Source organism: Anabrus simplex, chromosome 8 (genome assembly GCF_040414725.1).
Source record: "Anabrus simplex isolate iqAnaSimp1 chromosome 8, ASM4041472v1, whole genome shotgun sequence".
Classification (NCBI taxonomy): domain Eukaryota; kingdom Metazoa; phylum Arthropoda; class Insecta; order Orthoptera; family Tettigoniidae; genus Anabrus; species Anabrus simplex.
Genome location: NC_090272.1, coordinates 86,473,669 through 86,496,784, shown reverse-complemented (window position 1 = coordinate 86,496,784; position 23,116 = coordinate 86,473,669). Strand labels below are relative to the sequence as shown.

General features: G+C 37.3%; 1 protein-coding gene across 1 annotated transcript in view; it reads right to left on the bottom strand.

The window, feature by feature from the left end:
• Nucleotides 1-23,116, bottom strand: part of LOC136878815 (protein piccolo) — a 585,629-nt gene that overhangs the window by 13,005 nt on the left and 549,508 nt on the right. Inside the window, exons 11-12 of the mRNA XM_067152311.2 lie at nucleotides 17,973-18,041; nucleotides 5,387-5,518 (exon numbers count right to left, since the gene is read on the bottom strand). Of these exons, the coding sequence (XP_067008412.2) occupies nucleotides 5,387-5,518; nucleotides 17,973-18,041 (201 nt within the window). The remainder of the gene's footprint in view (nucleotides 1-5,386; nucleotides 5,519-17,972; nucleotides 18,042-23,116) is intronic.

Below are 23,116 nucleotides of genomic sequence, written 5' to 3'. Positions count from 1 at the left end.
ACAGATGCTTTCTGAAGGCTACTTGGTTATCAAAAAGTAGCAATGTATGGTTTGTGTATGTAGTGGCAAGAAAAAAGGATCCCCATCTGATACAAGAAAAAGCAATGCCTGGAATGAGCTCTGGCTGATGAAATGCTTCAAGACATTCGAGTCAAAAAAAAAAAAAAAAAAAATAATAATAATAATAATAATAATGGGGGTTTTGCCTGTTCCCCTATCGGGCGCGTCCCAGGTGGCAGATCGGGGGGCTCGCCGGACTTGTCCGGAGGGCTTGAGGGAAATAAAATACCTCTCGCGGACCAAAAACAGGCACAGCCAGAAAACATCTTGAGGCAACCTCTGAGGCTCAATACCTTAGTTGTAACTATGAGATTGACAAAGATCAATCTCCCCATTATCTTCAACTTACTAGCATGATGGCAACGTCAGTTAATGATACTACTACCCCAGGCCCTAGTATTCATACTAGGTTTTCTCGGTCATCGGATTCTGGGGGACCGAGAACATCATGCGGGAATGTATCGGAGCTTCCCAAATCTCTTCGCCCAAAGGAAAAACATTTTATTGGCACTTTAAACATCAACACGCTTCGCAAAATTGGAAAGTTGAAGCACTTAACAGACACATTAGACCAACTCAACATCCAAATTCTGGCACTCCAAGAAACTAGGTACAGTGACGAAAATCATTTTGAATCAGGAAACTATAGAATTTATAAAGGTAAACCAGCTACCCTCCTCCCTAACAAAATATTACAATTTGGCACTGGTTTTGCAGTGAGAAAAAATATCACAAATTCGGTATTATACTTTGCATCTCCTTCTGAAAGAATTTCGCTAATGACAATCAAATCAGGAAACAAAGCTTATACACTAATCAATGCACATGCACCTACAAACAATTACAATCAAAAAGACCCACAGAAGGTAGATGACTTCTGGGAATTACTAGAAGAAACTACAGCCAAAGTTCCAAAACATCATGTCAAAATTCTGCTGGGGGACTTCAATGCACAAATTGGCAAAGAGAAGAAATTTAGGACCACTGTAGGACTTTACCCTGCTCACAAAAGAACCAATAAAAATGGAGAACGTTTAATTGGCTTCTGCGAGAATTTCGATCTGAAATTGATGTCAACCCATTTCCTGGCACTTCCACAAAAGAAAATGACATGGAGATCCCCGAACATGCATTTAGGAGAATTTCAACTAGACCATGTGGCTATTTCCAAGAAAAACCAAAAAGAAATTATGAACGTTAAAGTCAAAAAGGGAATTATTGACTCCGACCACCACCTATCTCTTGTTACAGTAAAGTTTCAACCCAACAGGAAGAAAACCAAAACAATCAGAAACCCAAGAATCGACCCTGAATTTCTGAGACAGAACTCAGACAATTTCCTTGCGAATATCTGCAACGATGCTCCTTCAAACTGGCTAGAACTCAAGGACACACTCTTGAAAGCTTCACAAAACATCAGCAATCCCCCAAGGAAACGCAAACACAGGTGGTGGAATGACACCTGTGACAAGGCCATAGAAGTCAGAATTAGGTCCTGGCTAAACTGGAGTTCCCATAAAACTGATCAAAATCGTGATGAATTCTTCAAAACACAGAAACAAACCTCAAAAATCATCAGATCTGAAAAACGAAAATATGATCAAAACAGACTGGTAGAAATAGAAGAAGATTTCAAGAAAAACAATACACGGAACTTCTACAGAACATTCAGAGAAGAATTATCCAATTACCAGGCACCTAGTCTCTGTTTCAAACGTACAGATGGGACTTTAGAAACAAGTAATAAGGGAAATTGTGAACTCCTAGCAAACCATTTCATGGACCTTTTAAACTGTGAATCTCCAAAGGAACAATTCACCTATGAAAAACCAACACCTAATCCAGATTCAGAACCCCCCACATTACAAGAAGTCAAACAAATAATCAGAGATTTAAAAGACAACAAAGCACCAGGAGAAGATGGAATAATCGCTGAAATGTTGAAAATTGGTGGTGACAAACTGGCCCAGAGTATTCAAAAAATCTTACAGGACATTTGGTTTTCTGAAGAAATTCCGGAGGATTGGAAATGTGCATTGATTCACCCACTTCACAAGAAAGGAGACAAATCAGATATTAATAACTACAGAGGAATTTCTCTCCTCTCACTCGTATATAAAATCTTCTCTAAAGCTCTACTTAATAGATTAGAGAAACAAACAGACCACCTGATCGGAGATTATCAGGCTGGATTCCGAAAAGGGAGATCCTGCGCAGAACAAATCCTAAACCTAAAAACCATACTACAGATTCGCAAAACCAAACAAACAGTAATCACCTTTGTTGACTTCAAAAAAGCGTATGATTCCATAGATCGGCAGACCCTGTTCAACATACTAGAGGAATTTCAAGTCGACAGGAAAACGAGGGAATTGATTAAACAAACTCTGACCAACACAACATCAAAAGTTAAGTTCTTGGGAGAAATTTCTGAACCGTTCGAAATCAGAACTGGCGTCCGACAGGGAGATGGACTATCCCCACTACTATTCAATTTAGTTTTGGAAAAAGTGATTCGTGAATGGAGAAAAGAAACTAAAGGTATAAACATTGGCAGACTTCTTAAAGACAAAATTCACCTTGACTGCTTAGCTTTCGCAGATGACCTTGCGATCCTTTCGAACAACAGAGAAGAAGCAATCCAATCCATAGAAAAATTGAATGAAATAGCCGCAAAAACCGGACTTCAAATTTCATTTGAAAAGACGCAGTTTATGGAAGGAACTAAATCAAGATTCGACAATCAACCATTAATCACCAATTGTGGAATAATTTCCCAAGTAGACAAATTCAAGTATCTAGGTGAAATTATTCAGCCAGCAGGGTTAAATCAGGAAGCTAACAAAGAAAGAACTGCTAAACTGCAAAGGGCTTACAAAATCACATGGAACAGATACAACAAAAGATGTATATCAAAAAATGCAAAATTACGACACTACAATACAGTCATCAAACCAGAGGCACTTTATGCATCTGAAACACTGATCATTGGCGGCAGGTCACAAATGAAAAGCATTGAGAAACAAGAGAGGAAAATTCTCAGAAAAATCCTAGGACCAAAGTTCGAAAATGGAATTTGGATGAAAAAGAAACCACACGAAATTTTTCAATTCACAGAAAAAATCACAGATACCATCAGAAAGAGACGACTAAAATTCTACGGACACCTACACAGAATGGATAACAACAGGCTGACAAAGAAAATTCTAAATCTAGCTCTAACCCTGAAAATCCGCAACAATTGGTTAGCAGAAATACATGAAGATCTACAAGAAATGGGTATCGAGGACGAAACCATTCAAGATAGAATGAAATTTAGAAGCTTAGTAAACAAACATAAATTTGCAGAGAAACCAACAAGAAAAAATACAGGCTGGACAGAAACACGCAGAAAGGAACACAGTGAAAAAATGAAGAGATATTGGGAAGAAAAGAAGAAGAAACATTGTGCAAAATAAGTTCAAACGCGCTCCACAGCTGGGCACAACGAATCAAAAAAAAAAAAAAAAAAATAATAATAATAATAATAATAATAATAATAATCTACTTGGTGGCTTATACAAGAATGTGGAATTTCTTGATATTCTATTATGAGAGGTCAAAACACTCAGGTTTCATCCACATAAAGTGTTAGCAACTCATAAATTAACTCCTACCGATCCACTTACACATTTTAATTTTTATAGGTGTGATTTTACAACCCATATGCAACAGAATTGTGGATGCCACACTTCTTTTAATAAGAAATGAAGCTCGGTTTCATCTTAGCAGATATGTGAACTCTGGTATTGGAACTATGAAAATCCACATGCAATTCACAAGTCCCATTAAATAACCAAAATGTTCAGGTATAGTGCATGATTAGTGCAAACTTAGTCCTATAATTATGTATAATTCTGGAGCACTATGTAAATGACATTTTGTGATCATTTGCTGAAATGCTATTGGAAGAAAACAATATGTGTACTTCCAACAGGATAGTGCAACAGCTGACATGTCAGTTCGTTTAATCGCAGTAGTTCACAGGATTTTTGATGAACAAATAATTAGCTGTGGACTTTGGACTTTCACTCCTGTTTGCCAGACTTAATTGCTTGTGATTATTATCTTTGGGTACCCTCAAACAGTAAATGTACAGGAACAACCCTGGCACACTTCAGATTCAAACAAGAGATCACAAATGTAATATGGAATATAAGTCAAGATGAACTGCAGCAAATTTTACAAACTCTGCCTAGGGCTTAGATATGAATGGTGAACATCTTCAACAGCAGCTGTGAAGTACAGGTAAGATAGAACCTTCAGTCACATAAATTATCAGTTAAATATATTACTTCAGCACATCATAATATGGTGTGTGCTGTTGGTCAGATGGGACCTGCTACAGCCAGTCAGTTTGTTGGTGCATTAGTTTACCTCTCCCTATACTTAATCTTGGGGCTAGGGACATAAAGGTCTTCATCAGAGCTAGGTTAAATACAGGTATTTCACTAACAGAAAGGAAGATACTTGAGAAATGCTCAAGTCCAAACCTGCAACTATTATCAATAAGTACGCAGTTCTATACAAAGACCTGATCTATCCACAGCCTATGTTGCCCTACCCATTCCATTGGAGCAGTTGTAAGTCTGCAAGATTCTTCTTCCTTCATTGCTTATGTTGATCTAATGTTTCCAATCATCTGACACTTACTGTGTATGATTAATGTCCAACAAAGAAATCTTACCTATATAAATACACTGATATCATCATGAGTAGAATTCCTGTGGCTATACCTAAAACTGATTATTGTGTCTGTCATGTAGTGACATATTCTTTTAATATCATGGACTCAATAAGATGTCTCTGCATATGCCTGGGGTGCTGAGCTCCAGTGATCACTGCACTAATCAGTATACAGAATGAAAATATGTAACTATTCATCTACGATTAATGATGAAGTTCCTGAATTGTTTTATCTCACCAGAACCATGAAACCCTAACCAAAATAAAGTCTTTTTTTAAAATTCTTCCCACTTCTAACAATTTACTAAATGGCTTTAGATCTTTCACCTAACATGTCTGGATAACACATAGAATGTTCAAACATAATTTGTAAGTAGAAAGTGATCCTTCAATGCACATATGGTACTCATTTTGATAAGTATTAATTAATTAAATAATAATAACAACAACAACAATAATAATAATAATAATAATAATAATAATAATAATAATAATAATAATAATAATGAAAGAGTGCATTTGAATAAAAATAATGTATAATACATTAATTATGTTCTAAATACAAATATTCTCTATTTAGAAAGTTTTTTTAAAAACTTACCACAGTTTTCTGGGGAAGCAGTCATTGCCTGCAACATTCTAAAAGAACGTGAAGGGATTGCTCCTCCAGTGTATTTCTTAGGTTCTTGAACCTGCTGCTCTGAAGGCGGGATATATGGTTGAGGTGGAGAATCTAGTTTGACAAACACCAAAATCACAATATTAATCAAAGTTTTGTGACTGAAATACAGATCTTTAACTTACATTTAAGGAGCATAGTGAAAAAGAGGAATATGTTGCAAAAGCATAAGGATACGGACACACGGAACAACTATTGAAGCGTCAGCGGTGTCGCAGCACTTCATTGTATAGCGACTTGACTTGTGACTTCTAATAGCGGTACGGTCTTTCACAATTGAGGAAATGGAAGTAGAAGAAGTAGCTGCGATAGTGTACTTGTCCTTTTTGCAGAAAAAGAAGAGGAGAAGGAAGAGGAGATTCTGGATTCATCCTACTGTACAAGACCGAACATCAATGAGTATATTTTATTCAATGTACCCTCGTCTCAGAGCAGATGCAGTGGAATTCTTTAATTATTGTAGGATGTCTGTCACATCATTTGATGAACTGTATGTCATTCTGAAAGAAAGGTTGACTTGTCAAAACACCGTCATGAGACCAGCTATTTCTCTGGAAACCTTTCTATTTCAAAAACATATTTCTCCATGTCAACTTCAGTCCGAACCACGGATAGGTAGCTGCGACTGTTCTCCACGTGTGACCAGACAGTATGGATATTGTTGACTGGGTGTTGCAGCGCAACATGTCAGAAAGTTCATAAAGCACACACAGTCGACAGTAGCGCACGACTTGGCCACTAGCACTGCTCTGTGCGTATGTTGTCATCTTTGACTGTTGAATGAGGGTGTAGCATAATGTGTCATGTGTCACAAATTGCTTTGTCTGAAGCTGACCTAAGTTTACAGAAAAGAATAGTTTAAGTCTCTACTGTGTAAAAATGAGGCAAGGAATTTAAATTATTGAAACTTGTTCTTAAAAGGGACAACATTCGGTGATAGAAAAGTACAAGAAAAAAGTAATTGGTCTGAATTACAGTTACCTAAGAAATATTTATTTAATTACAATTACTTTTTCAACAAAGGCCTAGGAGTGGGAAGGAAGCGGCCATGGCCTCAATTAAGGTACAGTCCCAGCATTTACCTGGTGTGAGAATGGGAAACTATGGAAAACCATTTGCAGTGCTGCCGAAAGTGGGGTTCGAACCCACTATCTCCCGTATGCAAGCTCACAGCTGCACGCCCCTAACGGCATGGCAAACTCACCTGATAGCTGTTAACTTAAACTCATTTTGTTACCAGTGACTCATAAATGACAGCCTACATGTTAACGAGATGGGCAGAAACAAAAGTCGTTGGCATCACCAACTATCGGCCTGTCAACAACAGTTACGTTCTGCTAGTTTATATACATTTTATTATGTTTTGGTATTCTACTGTTCTTAAAGATTATGTAATATATACACATATTTTGAAGGTTTTATTAATCATTAACTCATTACTGCTCTTTTGTTATCTCCAGTTTTGAAACTGCTGGCACAATACTATCAATAAATTGGACTATACCATGGTATCAATATTTGTTCCTGATATTATCGGAGTATCAATATTTTTTGTGATTTGAATGTCGATACCAAAAGGGTAACTCTACCAGGAGTTGGTGTGATAGACTGTTATGTGCATGCATTTCTGCTGATGGCTGTCATTAAGGCATCAACAACATATTTAAAGAAATTCTTCTAAAGTGGCTACTGTATTTGCAACTGTCTACTTTCACTGTCTCAACTTAGTAAAAACGCATGCATGCATGTGTGCACACACATACTTGTTGTCTGTCAGTAAACTCAATTTTGATAATAATCCTAATACAGTAATACATTACAATAAAACTTCTCTTGGAGTGATCTCCTGGAACCACTGTTTGTGTCTGTTACCCTGAAAATGTTATACAATAATTTCTTTATCTTGTGTCTGTCAATGAGAACGTCTGCTACTGAGAAGCAATTTATATATGTTATAAAATAACTTGTCCTGACTGACTGACTGATTCATCATTGCCCAGTCAAAACTACTGGACATAAAGAAACAAAATTTGGGGGGTACATTTATGTTACAGTGCAGGTGCTCACTAAAGAAGGATGTTTGGATATTCCTTTGTTAAGGGAATGAAAAGGGGGAGTCAATTTTTAAAATCAGTATAACTATATCTCAAAAACTTAACAATTTAAAGGTGTGAAAATTGGTGTTTGGGAATCTCCTTTAAAAATAAAGAAACACATATTTTTTGCTTTTTATTTTTGACTTGAGATGACTGTATCTCACATGTATAGTTCTATGTTGTATGTTGTATGTTCCAAAGTTAGCTCTGCCGGTAGTCTGGTCATCTTAGCCCCAAAAGGCAAAACTACAAACGTGGTTTACAAAGAGGTTCTGGGATATATGAAACTCAACTTTTCAGTGAGTTTTAATACTTTAGGGATTTTCAGATAATGTCTTAGTGCAGTACTGAGGAACGATTACTTTTATCAAATTATGAAATCCACGCACCTGGTTTCTTTATATATGCACATGTATTTCTGCCAAGGGATTGAAAAACCACTTGTTATCTATAAAAGTCCACTATTCCGAAGTGTCCATTGGGAGAAGTTTCACTGTATTATAATAACGTACATTCAAAAATTAGGCTTGCAGTAGGGAACCATAATTTGATTACACTGATTACACTTATGAACTCATTTCCACACTGGAGTGAAATACTAGTTTTTAAAGACTGAGAAGCCTGAACACTATCACTATCAATTAGTTTGCATTTGTTTCTTGTTCCTCCTATCTATCTATCTATCTATCTATCTATCTATCTATCTATCTATCAGTTATAGGCATACGTTAAGACCCTTTATGGATCAGTGATAGAATGTATCCTCTGGATTTGCAATATCGTGGATTCAAACCCAACAGAGGTTGTTGGCTTTTTGAAGGGTGCAAAGAAAGTCCAATCAGCATGCCAAGTTGTACAAGTTTAGCTTTAAGAGATCTCTTGTGACACACTCAGCCATAGGTTATGGCTAACTAGTTAGCCACAGACCCAGACACAGAAATAAACAGAAGCAAACAAAGCCAAAATTTTAGGTGCTAATCAGCTTAATTTCATGTCCTTAGCAAATGAAAAATGCCTCATCACATCCACACCAACTCTGTCATGACACTGATGTTTAGGGAAATGTATCATTTTGCACTGATATTAATTCGAGCTGCAAATCCATTCTCATCTTTGGAGGTTAGATGTGTATAGGATTTATAAACAGGTCAAAATAATTTTCCATTGTCTCCTTTGCAAATTCAGAAAAAATGTTCTTCCCATTCCCATTTGTGCTTATGTGCTAATTTGTTTGGCTTTGAAATTACCATGATGACTTTCCAACTGGAACTGTGCCCACCCCCAACTTACTGATATTCAGGTTTATGATAAATGAATAAACACTGACTTCTCTTACTGCCATCTGTTGTGGTTTGCATGAAAGTTAAGAACAACTTGTGCTTTGTGAAGCCCATGCATGAAATAGATGGATGTTAGTGTCAGGTCAGGACTGGACAGTTAGCACCTTGCAACGGTTGTGCTATAAAAATTCACGTATGCATGATCTACTAATACCGGGTGACTTGGCCGTGCGGTTAGGGGCGCGCAGTTGGGAGCTTGCATCCAGGAGATAGTGGGTCCGAACCCCACTGTCGGCAGTTCTGAAGATGGTTTTCCGTGGTTTCCCATTTTTACACCAGGCAAATGCTTGGGCTGTACCTTAATTAAGGTCACGGCCGCTTCCATCCCATCCCTAGGCCTTTTCTATCCCATCATTGCCATAAGACCTATCTGTGTCAGTGTGACGTAAAAAAAAAAAATTAAAAATCTACTGGTATAATGGAGCAATGTGGCACTTGCTCACAGCAACTAAGATCATTTTCAGTGACTGTCTCAGATGTTGATGTGGTCTTTCTATGCAGAAGTCACTGAGCTCAATAGATGAGTTGCTTAAGTGCGACCAGCATCCAGTATTCGGGAGATAGTGGGTTCGAACCCCACTGTTGGGCAGTCCTGAAGATGGTTTTCCATGGTTTCCCATTTTCACACCAGACTGTACCTCAATTAAGGCCATGGCCGCCTCCTACCCACTCCTAGCCTTTTCCTATACCATCGTTGTCATAAGACCTATACTACCTATCTGTGTCGATGCAACCTAAAGCCAATTGTAAAAAAAAATAGTATAAGTAGAAATCACTGTATGCACCTTACTGTTTGACCACTTTTTTCACTACTGGTACAGATTTAATGACAGTATGACTGATATAATGTGCAGTCTAATGGTTGTGTACCTGCTCAGGTTTAACAAGAAATTGGAATGTAGCAGGGAACAACACACATATAAGAAATCTTATAATTATTGGAAAGGAACAAAGAAATGTCCAATCAAATCATATATAGAAAACAGGAAAAGGAACACATAATAGAATAAAGAGAATGGCAGGTAAGTGTAAGAAAAAAAAAGGAGCGACAGGAAGAGGACACAAGGACATGAAAATAGAAAAGCACTAGGACAATATCCACGTCTTGATATGAGCCGCTGAGAGCCAAACTGGTTTAAGTCAATTTTTTCCCATTCTGAGAAATTAAAAGTTTCGCGTTTCGCACCATGTAAATTCAGGCTTTACAAGAATTCATGATTCATTTGATGAAATATGCAGACGATATATTAAAATTATATTTAATAAAGACATTTTAGTTGTTTGTTCCTTAAATTGCTTCTTATCATTCCTAAAATTTGGAGTACCACTTTTCCTGTCAGCAGTTTACTCATAGTGAAAGATAAAGTGGTACAAATCAAGAGTTGTACCACTCTTCTGATAAATGTTATGGTGAAGATGAGTAAAAGGAAAATGTATAGGTTGTGTTTTAACCTCTAATATGGCAATGTATTTATAAAATAATTGTTAACGAAACATAATGTTGTACAGTAGACGTGAAACTGCACGTACGGCTTCCATTACAACTTTTCCTCTCACAGACTGAGTTAAAATAATTGCTCTGTTTTTAAATGCTAGCTACACAATCTGGTCTAATAGTTCAGCAGCACGGATACTCATGAATTATAAATAAATTGTTTTGCCCAGATGTCAAAATTTCTGAAAATTAAATTATCATACTGAAATTTAAACAGACTTTATAATGGAAGATGCCAGTTTACTCAATTTCACAATCTACGTCATCTTCCTCTTGTAATAGGTCGACATAATCAGGTCCATACTCCATAGCCGAATTCACAGTTGTCAGTTGATAGAAGAAAGTGTGGTGTACCGGAGGGTTGTATGGGAGAAGGGTCATCATGTCTCTCTTCTAGTCTTGGTGACAGGTCGCACAGCATTGTTGAGAGGGATGAGTTGAACACCAGACAAACGAGGATGGCCACAAACACGATGCGAAGGAGTAATGTCCAAAGTTTTGAAAGGGATCCCTTCATCCAGAGATTTCTTGTAGAGAATGAGATGAAAATGAAGCCATTGAACATGAAGCCAACTGAACTTTTCATTTTGCATGTTCATTCTTCTAAATGTTACATATTTCTCTATGTCTTTTGTTGAGACAAAGTCATTCAGAGCCATTCTATAAACGTCAAAGGGTTGTTTTCTCCTTGCCTTTTGAATGGTCTTGATTTTCTCTTGAAAACTCCAAAATCCCAATCGTTTGGAAGAAAGGAGTGTCCTGAAAGCATGAACTATGAGCGAATTTCCCTTATAAAGAGTATTTTTACTTTAGTAACACCTGAATATTAAAAATCTAAATAAAGAAAACAATACCAATACCTACTAGCACAGTTAAAATTAATTTTTCGTTTTAGAACGTAAATAACAACGATAATGAACACAGAACAACACAACCTTGTGGCTGTGATGCTTGACTTATACCACTATTCCTGTAAATGCACACCACTCTGGAGTGATGGGAAGAATGCATCTGATGCTCTCAAGTGTCTCCCATGGGAGTTATGGTTATACCACTTCTTCACAACAAACTTTCATGTGTTATAAGTGCACTGAGTGATACAACTCAAAAACTGACATTTCTTGACTTAGACCACTTTGGCTCTCAGTGGCTCATATACTGGAGTCTTCAAACAAATAGGCTCTCTCCTCATCAACTGCAGTTCTACATCCACCTCTTCTCAGCCCTGACAAGCTTGTTTTTGCTTTCGATCTTCATCAAGAGTCTAAATTAAGGTATAAAATTTCCACCTATTCAATGCTACACATTATAATCTTGTAGATAATTTAATGAACATTATATTTTAAAAATTGGATGTTTTGGTTCAATTAAGCCATCATCAGCACTAGAAAGATATAAAAATGAGTATAACTTATTGAATAAAATATCTTGTAGCGAAATTATAGATAGCATAATACTTGAAAATAATATCCACAAAAATAAGTCACTGTCTTGAGGATCTAACACAACACTTGACAATTCTTATGATCTGTTGGTATAAATATAAATCACTGCCTTGAAGATCTATGAATAATTTGTTGAACACTTGCATAAAATTAAAAGTAAGTGGTGAAAAATTAAGATAGGATAGATAGATGTTAAATTAGATCTTAGTTGATTATGTTATGAAACAAAGTTAAATAGGTTGCATTTATCTGCAATAATTATATTGTCATCAATACAGAACATGAAAATAATTTAATGAAGATAACTTAATATAAGATAAAATGAAATGGCGTATGGCTTTTAGTGCCGGGAGTGTCCGAGGACAAGTTCAGCTCGCCAGATGCAGGTCTTTTAATTTGAAGCCCGGAGGCGACCTGCACATCATGATGAGGATGAAATGATGATGAAGACGACACATACACCCAGCCTCCGTGTCAGCGAAATTAACCAATTATGGTTAAAATTCCCGACCCTCTTCGGAGGCAGCCTTATCCAGGGAGTGGCGTCCCTGCCTATGTGAGTCCCAGAGCACACTGGCCCGGTGTGTAGCATCTGGTAAGGGTCCCAGCTCAGGGTTACGAGTGAAGACCTCAATGGAATCTACAGCGGAGAAGATGGATTTCAGATCGATGGAGATTGTGGAAGAGGCAGCCCAGTACTCAGGGTATAGTATGAGAACACTATTCATCAGCAGCATTTGTTTCCCATGTTAGGAGCAGTTGCAAGGGTGCCTGTTCCTCATGTAAGGGGGATGGGTTTGGCCTGAATAATTGCTGGCAGTAGCTCTAAAATGCACTTGGGAGTGGCGACCCCATCACAACAATAGCCTAAAAGTCAGTGATGGTATACCATCAACACCCTGACCTGGCAGGAACTGGGTGAGGGGAAATGAAAATGATGGTTGACTACATATCAAGATAACGTTAACAATAAAACAAGATCATATTTTTGAAACAAAAAGAATTCTGTGGATGGAGATAGCAATTTTTATAAGATTTTATTTCAATAAATTTTATCTGTACTGTTTATAACACACATTTTATATTAAGTTATCTGAGAAGAGACCTAGTAGACATATATTTTATGTGTACCATAAATCATATCATTACAAGATATTTTATTCAATGAGTTATACTCATTTTTATGTCTTTCCAGGACTGATGGTGGCTTAATTGAGCCAAAACATGTATACTTTTAGAATATAATGTTAATTAAGTAATCTATAAGATTAGAATGTGTAGTATTGAATAGATGGAAATTTTATACTTTAATTTAGGTGCTACAGTCAATATGGAACTTGAAATTATAAATTTCATTCCTTGCAACTTCATTGCGAGGGTGGGCATCAAGATTTATAGAGGGGCCATCTTGAGCGATCTTCAGTCTTGATGTGGGAAATGTGGGATAAGAAGAAAGTCAGATAAATACAGGGAAAGTGAATAAATATAAGACAAAGAAAAATGCATGTGGTAAAAGATTACACAAGTTCATTGAAGGTAAAAGGCTCTCTTTTTCTAGAGAACAGGATGCAGCATTTACGAATGCAGCTGAAATGGAAGTTCTCATTGGTCTGCTCTACTTGGCTGGAGTTACGAAAAGCAAACCATCTGAACACCAAAGATTTGTGGAGAACAGACAAAAGTGATGCAGAACTGTTTTCATTTACGAAGGGGATAAATCGGTTCAGATTTCTTTTAAATTGCCTTAGATTTGATGATGACGCAACAAGAACACAAAGGCTACAAATGGATAAACTGGCACCTATAGCTCATTCCACGTTAAGAAAACAGTATTGCTCTTATGGACCTACAAGGAGGTGATAAGGGATATTATACTGTACTCTGTAATGTATAATGAAAGATATATAAAAAGGATGAGGCATATTTGCTCGTGAGTTATTAAAATAACTACATAACATTTCCTTTTTCATAAATACATTTAAAGGGAGGAAGCACAATGGCAGCAACAGCCATCGCTTCATTTTCCTTCTTCTGTGTTGCTCTGGTACAAGGCTCGTGTAGTCCCATACTCTGTGAACCGCCGGCAGTTCACTTCTGTAGTGAAGTCATCTACAGTTTTTTTTTTTGCGTGTGTTGTTTTATGCTTTAAATCAATGTCTTGCGCTTAGTGATAGTTATTGCAAGCTGTCCACTTCATGGCCGTATCGATGAGTTTAATCAACAAATTAATCTACAAAGCCACCTAATCGATACTTAATTTCTTTTGTCTTTGGCAAACTTAAAAATACATTAACAAACACAGTACATGTTTCGACCACTTAGTGGTCATCTTCAGCTGTATATAAAAAAATCTTAGATGATAACATTTAAAAGCAAGCACATTGGATCTTAAAACTATATCCCATGGGAATCCAAAAACTTAAAACTTAAAAAATTAAAAAAGAATTTTACCATAGACGCTTTTAAATATTTTAAATATGTTTTTCATCATTTAAGTTTTTTAAACACAATTGTAAACGATACTGTAATTTAAGTATCATTCACATAAATCTCCTTACGCCCAACCCCCCCTCCCCCCATCTTCCAATTCATTTAAAGCATCTAGAACAATAGTTTTTGGATTCCCATGGGATATAGTTTTAAGATCCAATGTGCTTGCTTTTAAATGTTATCATCTAAGATTTTATATATATAGCTGAAGATGACCACTAAGTGGTCGAAACATGTACTGTGTTTGTTAATGTATTTTTAAGTTTGCCAAAGGCAAAAGAAATAAAGTATCGATTAGGTGGCTTTTTAGATTAATTTGTTGAGTGAGAGTTATGCGATAAGCCTATGTGTGTGATTACTTTCTTTAACATTAATACTGAGATCTTTTGTAGAGTCATCTACAGTATTTATTCGCTGAGTCTATTTTTTAGCCTTTATTGCCTGGAGGAATTTATTAAATGCAATTAAATCCATCCCTCACCACTCAAGCCCATAAAAATTATTCACCTATTTTCTCCCCCAATTTGCCTTACACTTCAATGCTGAGGTTTTTTATGTGCCATAGTTTACCTATGATTCTGTAGAAACAAAAAAATAGTCCCTTTAATTCCCCTGTCCTCTTTAGCTCATAAAAATAATTTGTATCTTAGTTTCTTCTGCTTTTTGCCTTGAACTTAAATACTGAATTTCACAAATTTATGTGCTGCCATTTTTCCATGATGGTGTTGAGCAGAGCCATTTGATATGGCAACCCTGTTGTCATAAGAGCAATACTGTTTTCTTAACATGGAATGAGCTATATTTGGGCTATCTTTGATAAAGTTGTGCAGAGTTTTCAGCCATCATATTCAGTTTCTGAATTAGTGACAGTAGATGAAAAATTGGAAGCTTTCAGAGGAAGATGTCAGTTTAAACAATGCATGCCTAAAAATAGTCTAAATATGGGCTAATAATATATGCAACTGTAGATGCAAGGATGTTTTATATATTCAGTATGGAAAGTTATGTAGGACAACAGCCAGACAGCTCATATAGAATAGGCAGCAGACCTCAGATGATAGTTTTATGTCTGTGTCAATTTATAATAAACACTGGTAGGAATATCACTGACGATAATGATTTCATGAGCTAGCGAAAAGCTTCTGGAAAAGAAAATCACAATTGTAGGAACACTGAGGAAAAATAAAAGTCAGACACCTCAAGACTTCCTACCCATAAGAAATAAGGTAGTAAGTTCCTCTGTTTGCACACTGGTGTCCTATGGTTCCCAGAAATGGAGGGTTGTGTTGTTGATATCCACAATACGCAATGGTAACTAGATTGATCAAAATAGTGAGCACAAGAAGAAGCCTGTAATTATTACATTCTATAATTCAATGACAGGAAATGGTAATGTTGTGGATGGAATGTCTGCTATGTATAATGGACAAGATGGATAGTGGTGCTCTTTGACAGTTTAATGAATACTGCTGCAGTAAATGCATGAGTGATTTGGAACCTACCAACAGCTGGAAAAGAGGAAGGAATTTTTAAGGCTGCCTGCCATTGGACTTCTTTATGAAACTCATTCAGAAAGCCCTTTCAGCAACAACCTGACAAGGTATCAATGCAAGAATTGCCATGGTAGTTGGGGCTGAACACCAAATAGCAGAAGAACCAAGGGATGGAGTTCAAGGGCGCTGTAGAGACTCTGGACCAAGGAACAGGAAAACTAGGTTCTTTTACAAGAGCTGTGAAAAATTCCTGTGCCTTGAGCATGCAATAATGGTACATAATGAGTGTTCTGAACAGCGGTTATGACTAGGAATTGTGAATCAAAATGTACTTTCAAATAAAATATTTCAGCTAACTCCTTCAAAAATCTTACTTGTAAACGAGAGAATATCATCCTCCCCCTCCTTTCCCCTTATCCAACAGGTTGGGGAATTTATGGCACTTCTCCACTTTCTTCTCTCCTTCCCCGATTCCTCTTCTATCATTTTGTTCCAGTCCAGGTTTCTTCTTCTTGTACTCCTCTTTATCGTATCGACCCACCTTGTTCTACATCTCTCTCTGCCTCTCTTTCCCTCGAACTTCATCTCCATCATCTGTTTTGGTATTCTTTCGTCCTCCATCCTCTTTACATGTTCCAGCCGGGCTGAGTGGCTCAGACGGTTGAGACGCTGGCCTTCCGACCCCAACTTGGCAGGTTCGATCCTGGCTCAGTCCGGTGGTATTTGAAGGTGCTCAGATACGTCAGCCTCGTGTCGGTAGGTTTACTGGCACGTACAAGAACTCCTGCGGGACTAAATTCCGGCACCTCGGCGTCTCCGAAAACCTTCAGAAGTAGTTAGTGGGACGTAAAGCAATTAACAGTATAGTACTTTACATGTCCAAACCATCTTAGCTTACTCCTATCAACTTTCTCATTTAAGCTTACCATTCTGACCTCCTTTCTCATATCTTTGTTTCTCAATCTGTCTTTCCTTATCTTTCCTATCATACTTCTCAGGTATTTTATTTCACTGGCCTGAATTCTACTCTCCTCCTTACCTGTCATTGTCCAGGTCTCAGCCACAGAGGTCAATATGGGTACATAATACATTTTATACACTATCCCTTTATGCTTCCTTCGTACTTCTTCATTCCAGACAAGATTTCTTACACTCCAGTAGAATGCATTGCCCTGTTGCATCCTCTTGCTAATCTCCATGTCCACCCTTGTATTCTGCATTAATTCACTCCCTAGGTATTTGAAACTGTCAACAATTTCAAGGCCTTCACCACCAATTTTCACATTGCCTTTCCTTTGTCTTTCTCCTCTTGATACCACCCTGGTCTTGCTTTTTTCTGCACAGAATTTCATACCATACTTTACAATTTTCTAGTTCAATTCATCAAGTTGTTCTTGTACTTCTTTGCTGTTTGTTCCACAGACCACAATATCACCTGCATATAGCAATAACTTCACCTCCCTATTCCCATCTGCTTCTTTTGTCTCCTTTACAATTTTGTCTATAAACGAGATAATATATTTAGTGTTATAAATTCTGTGATGTTTTAGAATTTTGGAAATGATCTTACTTCATTTCTTAAATACTGGTACCTTCAAAAAATGTATTTCTCCATGTAAGCAGCACGACACACTGTTCAACAGTTGAATAATTCCACAAACTTTCGAGGGTCTTTTTTTTTTTTTTTTTTTTTTTTTTTTTACAATTTGTTTTACATCACATTGACACAGGAAGGTCTTATGGTGATGATGGGATAGCTTAGGAGTGGGAAGGAAGCAGCCATGTCCAGCATTTTCCTGGTGTGAAAATGGGAAACCGCAGAAAACCATCTTCAGGGTTGTCGACAGTGGAGCTAGAACCCACTATCTTCCGGATGCAAACTCACAGCTGTGCGCCCCTAACCGCACGGCCAACTCGTTCGGTCTTTCAAGGGTCTGTGAGGCCTGGTGTGTGTACTAGTGTTGTAATGTTAAGCACTTGTACTGCTGAGTTCATTTGGTCATGGGATCTGTCCAGAAAAATTCCACCCTTTTTGCTAGACAGCAGTACAATCAGAATGTCAAAATTGGTAGTTAGGTTGCCTAGATAACACTACCTCAGTAGAAGTAATAGTTCTTTGGTTGGTTTCATTTATACTTATATTACTCACCTGCTGCAGACTGAAACGAGGATGGTGCTCGACCTTGAGGTCCACCTGGTGGTCCAGCACCACGGGGAACTGAAACATAACACAGTATTCTGAAGAACCATATTACTTTACTTAACAATCATGATGGAATAATAAAATCCTGCTCTACAAACACCCATTAAAATAAGGATATATCAACAGGTGGGCATTCTGCACAACATTACCATAATAAGAAACTGTTAATGAGGAATGTTCTTCAGATTAGAGATATTTCTTCTTAGATTACTTGTTTTGAAACAAAAACACACAACACTTTATGTAACGAATTAATGGAAGAAACCTGTAACATATAACTGGGTCACTAAAAACTGAATACCATCATTAACAAGAAAGTTAAAACTAAACAAATTGTGATCAAAATTAGATACCATCAACAGGGGTGACTACAGCCAGAGGAGTACAACTATGGTCAAAAACAAGTACTAAAAAATATATTAGAAGTAAGTTCAAAAATTTGTCTGGAACTGAGGATTTTTTTTTTTTTTTAACCCACAGGTTTCGAAGATCTGTTTCATAAATGTTAAGTATTGTAGTCCTTGACTGTGGTTACCCCAGCTGATGGTACTACAATATTCCTGATATGTAATATTCTCATACCATGCAGCATGCATCATTCCAGTTTTAAAAATATTAGCCAAGTTCAGTACATTGTAGGCAGTGAATGTTAGTGAATATCAATGCAACTCCTTAACTCTAGCAATAATTTTAAGGGAAGAAGGTACACATACAGGACACCATGAGCCCATTGTCTTAATCTGAAACAAGCCAAATGAGTGTGCAATTGTTATATTATTATTATTTACAAGTGAATTTTTAACAACAATAGTTTCCTTCATAAGCCATATACAGTCACATGCAAATTGATTGGAACTAGGTCCTTTTTTTAAAGATTTTTTCCAATGGTTGCCTTGGCAACAGTGTGTTACACATTGTTTAACCAAGTTTATATGGGGACAATATGCAGGACAGGACAATACTGTATTGTCCTGTGTTCCATGAACAGCTCAGTTGTGTAAGGCAAGACCATGTTCATTCATTGTCCATAATAGATCAAAGGAAACGTAAAAAAATGATCGCATATCTTGTATGAAGTAGTGTTAGATACAGTAGAAAATTAATTAACCAAAAATTAGAAAAGATTGCAGGTACAGAAATGGGTGGCACACTGCTCTCATACCTTCATTAGGATTGTAGGTTTTATTATGAAAGGAATTAGAAGAAGATCCTCAATCATACAGAATGTGTATGAAGATGTTGACAGAAAATTTTGAAAACTTAGGAACCAAGGTATTTTTGACTTGACTGTCAGCTCCAGCGCCTGACCGTATAAGAACCCTTTATTCTTTTCTACTTCTGCTAAGTATGTCGATCTTAGGCTTTTGACCCTTTTCTTCACTTTCTTTTAATCTAAATCATGCATAGCCATGGCTTCTATAATTTTTCCGTTTGTGTTGTCATGACATTGTTTATCCTTGTATTTAGTAGGTATAATCAGTTCTCCACAGGCTCTATACAACCACTAGCAAACTCTGAATTTAAGTCAGAATCCTACTTTGGCGGCATTTTTAGACTTGCTTGTGCTCCCGCTTTTATTTTATTAGTTTTGTCGCGAGTATGTTCACACGAAGACAGGACAATAAAAGTTGTGGTGATGATGGTGGGGTAAGACATTGTCCTCCATGTATAGTAAATATGACTATCAGACAAGACAATAACTTAGTCACTGTCCTTTCCTCAAATTGTTCATTCAAACAATGAAAATATTGTCTTGTTCTGTTGTACTGTCCAGTCTACTGTCCCCATGTAAACTCTGCACTATTCTTTGAACCTGTACTTTCCATGCATTGTTTGAACAGTAATTGCAGTGTGATGATTGTTTTTGGTTAAAAAAGTTCATTTATTTGTATCTGTTGTAACTTTGAGGTTGCTCTGTGAGATTTATAATGTCCTTCTTCAATGAATATGGCTCCCAGCAGGCATAGTGCGATTGTAGCATTATTGCAGAATACTTCAAAGACATTTTTGTTTGGGGAACTGTCAAGGGTATGGTGTACGAGACTCCTGTTTCATTCAAAGAGGACCCTATCACACAAATCCAATGCTTGAAGTACTGAACACATAACCACACATCTTTGACCGTGAGAACCAATATCTGCACTGCCGCTGTAGGCTCTGTAATCAAGTTGGAAGTCTACAGTTTGAACCCTTTTGTGTATGAAGGTAAGGTTGAAGATCCCTGTGTGGTAAAAGACCATATCCTGCTGCATGAAGAAGTCTGTAATCGCCTGCTGCACATCGTCCAGCGGGAAGCGTCAACCATTCAAGGCCTTTTTGAGGGGACCAAAAATTATGTGCCGGTCCGCCCTAATTGCCTAATTGACCGCCTGCTTGTTGTTGTCCATAATGGACAAGGCTGGCCTTGCAGATCGACTGGCGTCTTGTGACAAAGCACGACCCACACGGAACTTGGTGCACCATTCCACAACGGTGGTTTTCAAGAGACATGCTGCCCCATACACAGCAGTCTTCGGTCTCCGATGGATATTCACCGGTGTTTGTCCTTTGGCAGCCATGAACATAATAATAGCACGTTGATCCCGTTTGGACGCATCTGGTAATAACGTTGTCATAGTTAAAGTGACCGCATTTAATGCACGCTCCTCGGCATGACATGACTGCCACACTAATCCCTTTGCCTACATGTCCGTGTTTATATACCCGCATTGGAGTCGCGCTACGTTGCATGTCCGCTGCAGCAATGCCCTCTAATGGAAACTTTTTGATCTTTTTTTTTTTTCTTTTGCTAGGGGCTTTACGTCGCACCAACATAGATAGGTCTTATGGCGACGATTGGATAGGAAAGGCCTAGGAGTTGGAAGGAAGCGGCCGTGGCCTTAATTAAGGTACAGCCCCGGCATTTGCCTGGTGTGAAAATGGGAAACCACAGAAAACCATCTTCAGGACTGCCGACAGTGGGATTCGAACCCACTATCTCCCAGATGCAAGCTCACAGCCGCGCACCTCTACGCGCACGGCCAACTCACCCGGTAACTTTTTGATCACACCTTATATTTGAAGCAGTGAACAGTCCACTAAGCTACCAGAGTAGTAAACATCACATCCACTCCTGGGTTAAAGAAGGTAATATGAACTTTATGCTACATATATATGCAATATTTATCTGTATAGTTAGTATGGTGATGGCAGCAGATTACTCGAGCTGGGACTGCAGCGTCGCCACTTTTGGGTGGATGGGCAGAGTAGTGCAGTCAGGCGGTGAATCAACTGAACTGGTGTTCGCTGACTTATAATCTCTTTGACTATCTGCATTTACATTACCGTGAAGTGGAGTTCAACCAATCAGGGACAATTCCTAATACAACAGTGTGGGAAGTAACTACAGTATGGTGAAGACGACAATATATTACATCATAGTATGAAATAAAATATTTTACTTTTATCATTATTTTGTCAACTTGTGAAACTTTGAATTTATAATTCCACCTTTACAATACTGTAATTGTCTTTATTAAAAAGACTACATTAGATTACACTCGTGATACATGTTTCATCCTCTTATGGGACATCTGCAGTCACAAATACAAAACATTAAAAACAAGGCGAGGACATGTTGAAATTAGTAAATAAAAAGTCTTTGGATCTTGTTACACGGCGTGATGGCATCTTATCAATCTTGAATGTTAAAATGGTGCAGCATGAACATGATATGAAGCATGAAGTCCAATTAAAATCACAGATTAAACTGTTGTTAAAAACAATGAATTGTCCAATTGTAAAACAACGTGAGTGGCTGTGCGAATAAAATTATATGCATATTGTACATAAAACAGTGTGATGGTAATGCCACATTAAAATAGCTTTCTTGATTAGAAGGTGGAGTTATACTGATGATGCAAGTTGAACTTGATTAAGTGTTGACAACAGGGGCCTAAAAATAAAAATAAAAATATGAATGTACTAAAGAATAAAATTCAATTAAAATGTGAACTAAGTGCCCATACGGTCACTCACCTCCTTGACTTCATGCTTCATAGTTGAGTTCTCCTGCATGTCTCTTCTGGTGTAATCATTCCTGATTCTGTCCCTTCTCATCTTCTGTATAGTTGATCTTAGGAACTTCATTTCACATCTTAGTAATTTACTAACGTCTTGTGTATTTAGTACAAAATTCTCCAAGGTGTATGTCATGATTGGCAGAAGGTATGATTTGAACATTGTCTGTTTTGTTCTTAAAGTAACTGCCTCATCCTAGACTCTACATTTGTTACAAAAAGTTGGATCCTTTTGACACTCTATTTTGTACTTCCAGTTCTAGTTTAATGTTCCCATGACTGGACACAATACTTCCAAAATAGCTGAAATTTTTCACACATTGAATTCTCTCTCCCTCAAGTGCAAGGTCACAGTGACTGGATGTTCTCATTTTCATTGTTACTATCTTTTGCTTGTTCAGAGTTAACTTATATTATTTAAACTTGCTCCTCCAACAATCCAACCTCCTCCATACCTGCTGCTCTGTCTTTTCCAAGATGGCAATATCATTAGCAAATCTTGATATTGATATCCATGAGTGATGAAGAGTAGAGGACAGTGAACTGCTTTGTTGTACTTCTCTCGCTTCAAACCAAACTAATTGGGAAATATAATTTAAGAAACAGAAGGGGACATAAGAATAGAAGCTAAGAAAATTAGGTGCTTAAGATCACTCTGGGAGTCTGGCATTGCTATATTTCTAGATAATAGAATTCAGAGAATTAGAGTAGGTGAAGCATTATCTTATCCTGGAACATTAAGAGGGGAATTCCTCAAGGCAGTATTATTTTACCTTTATGTTTTCTTATGTATATATATAAATGATATGAGTAAAGAACTGGAATCAGAGGTAAGACCCTTTTTCAGATGATGCTATACTGTATAGAGTAATAAGTAATTTGCAAGATTGTAAGCAACTGAAAAAAGACCTCGACAATGTTGTGAGATAGACAGCAGGCAATGAAATGATGATAAATGGGGTTAAAGTCAAGTTGTGAGTTTCACTAATAGGAAAAGTCCTCTGTTTTAATTACTGAGTTGATAAGGTTAAA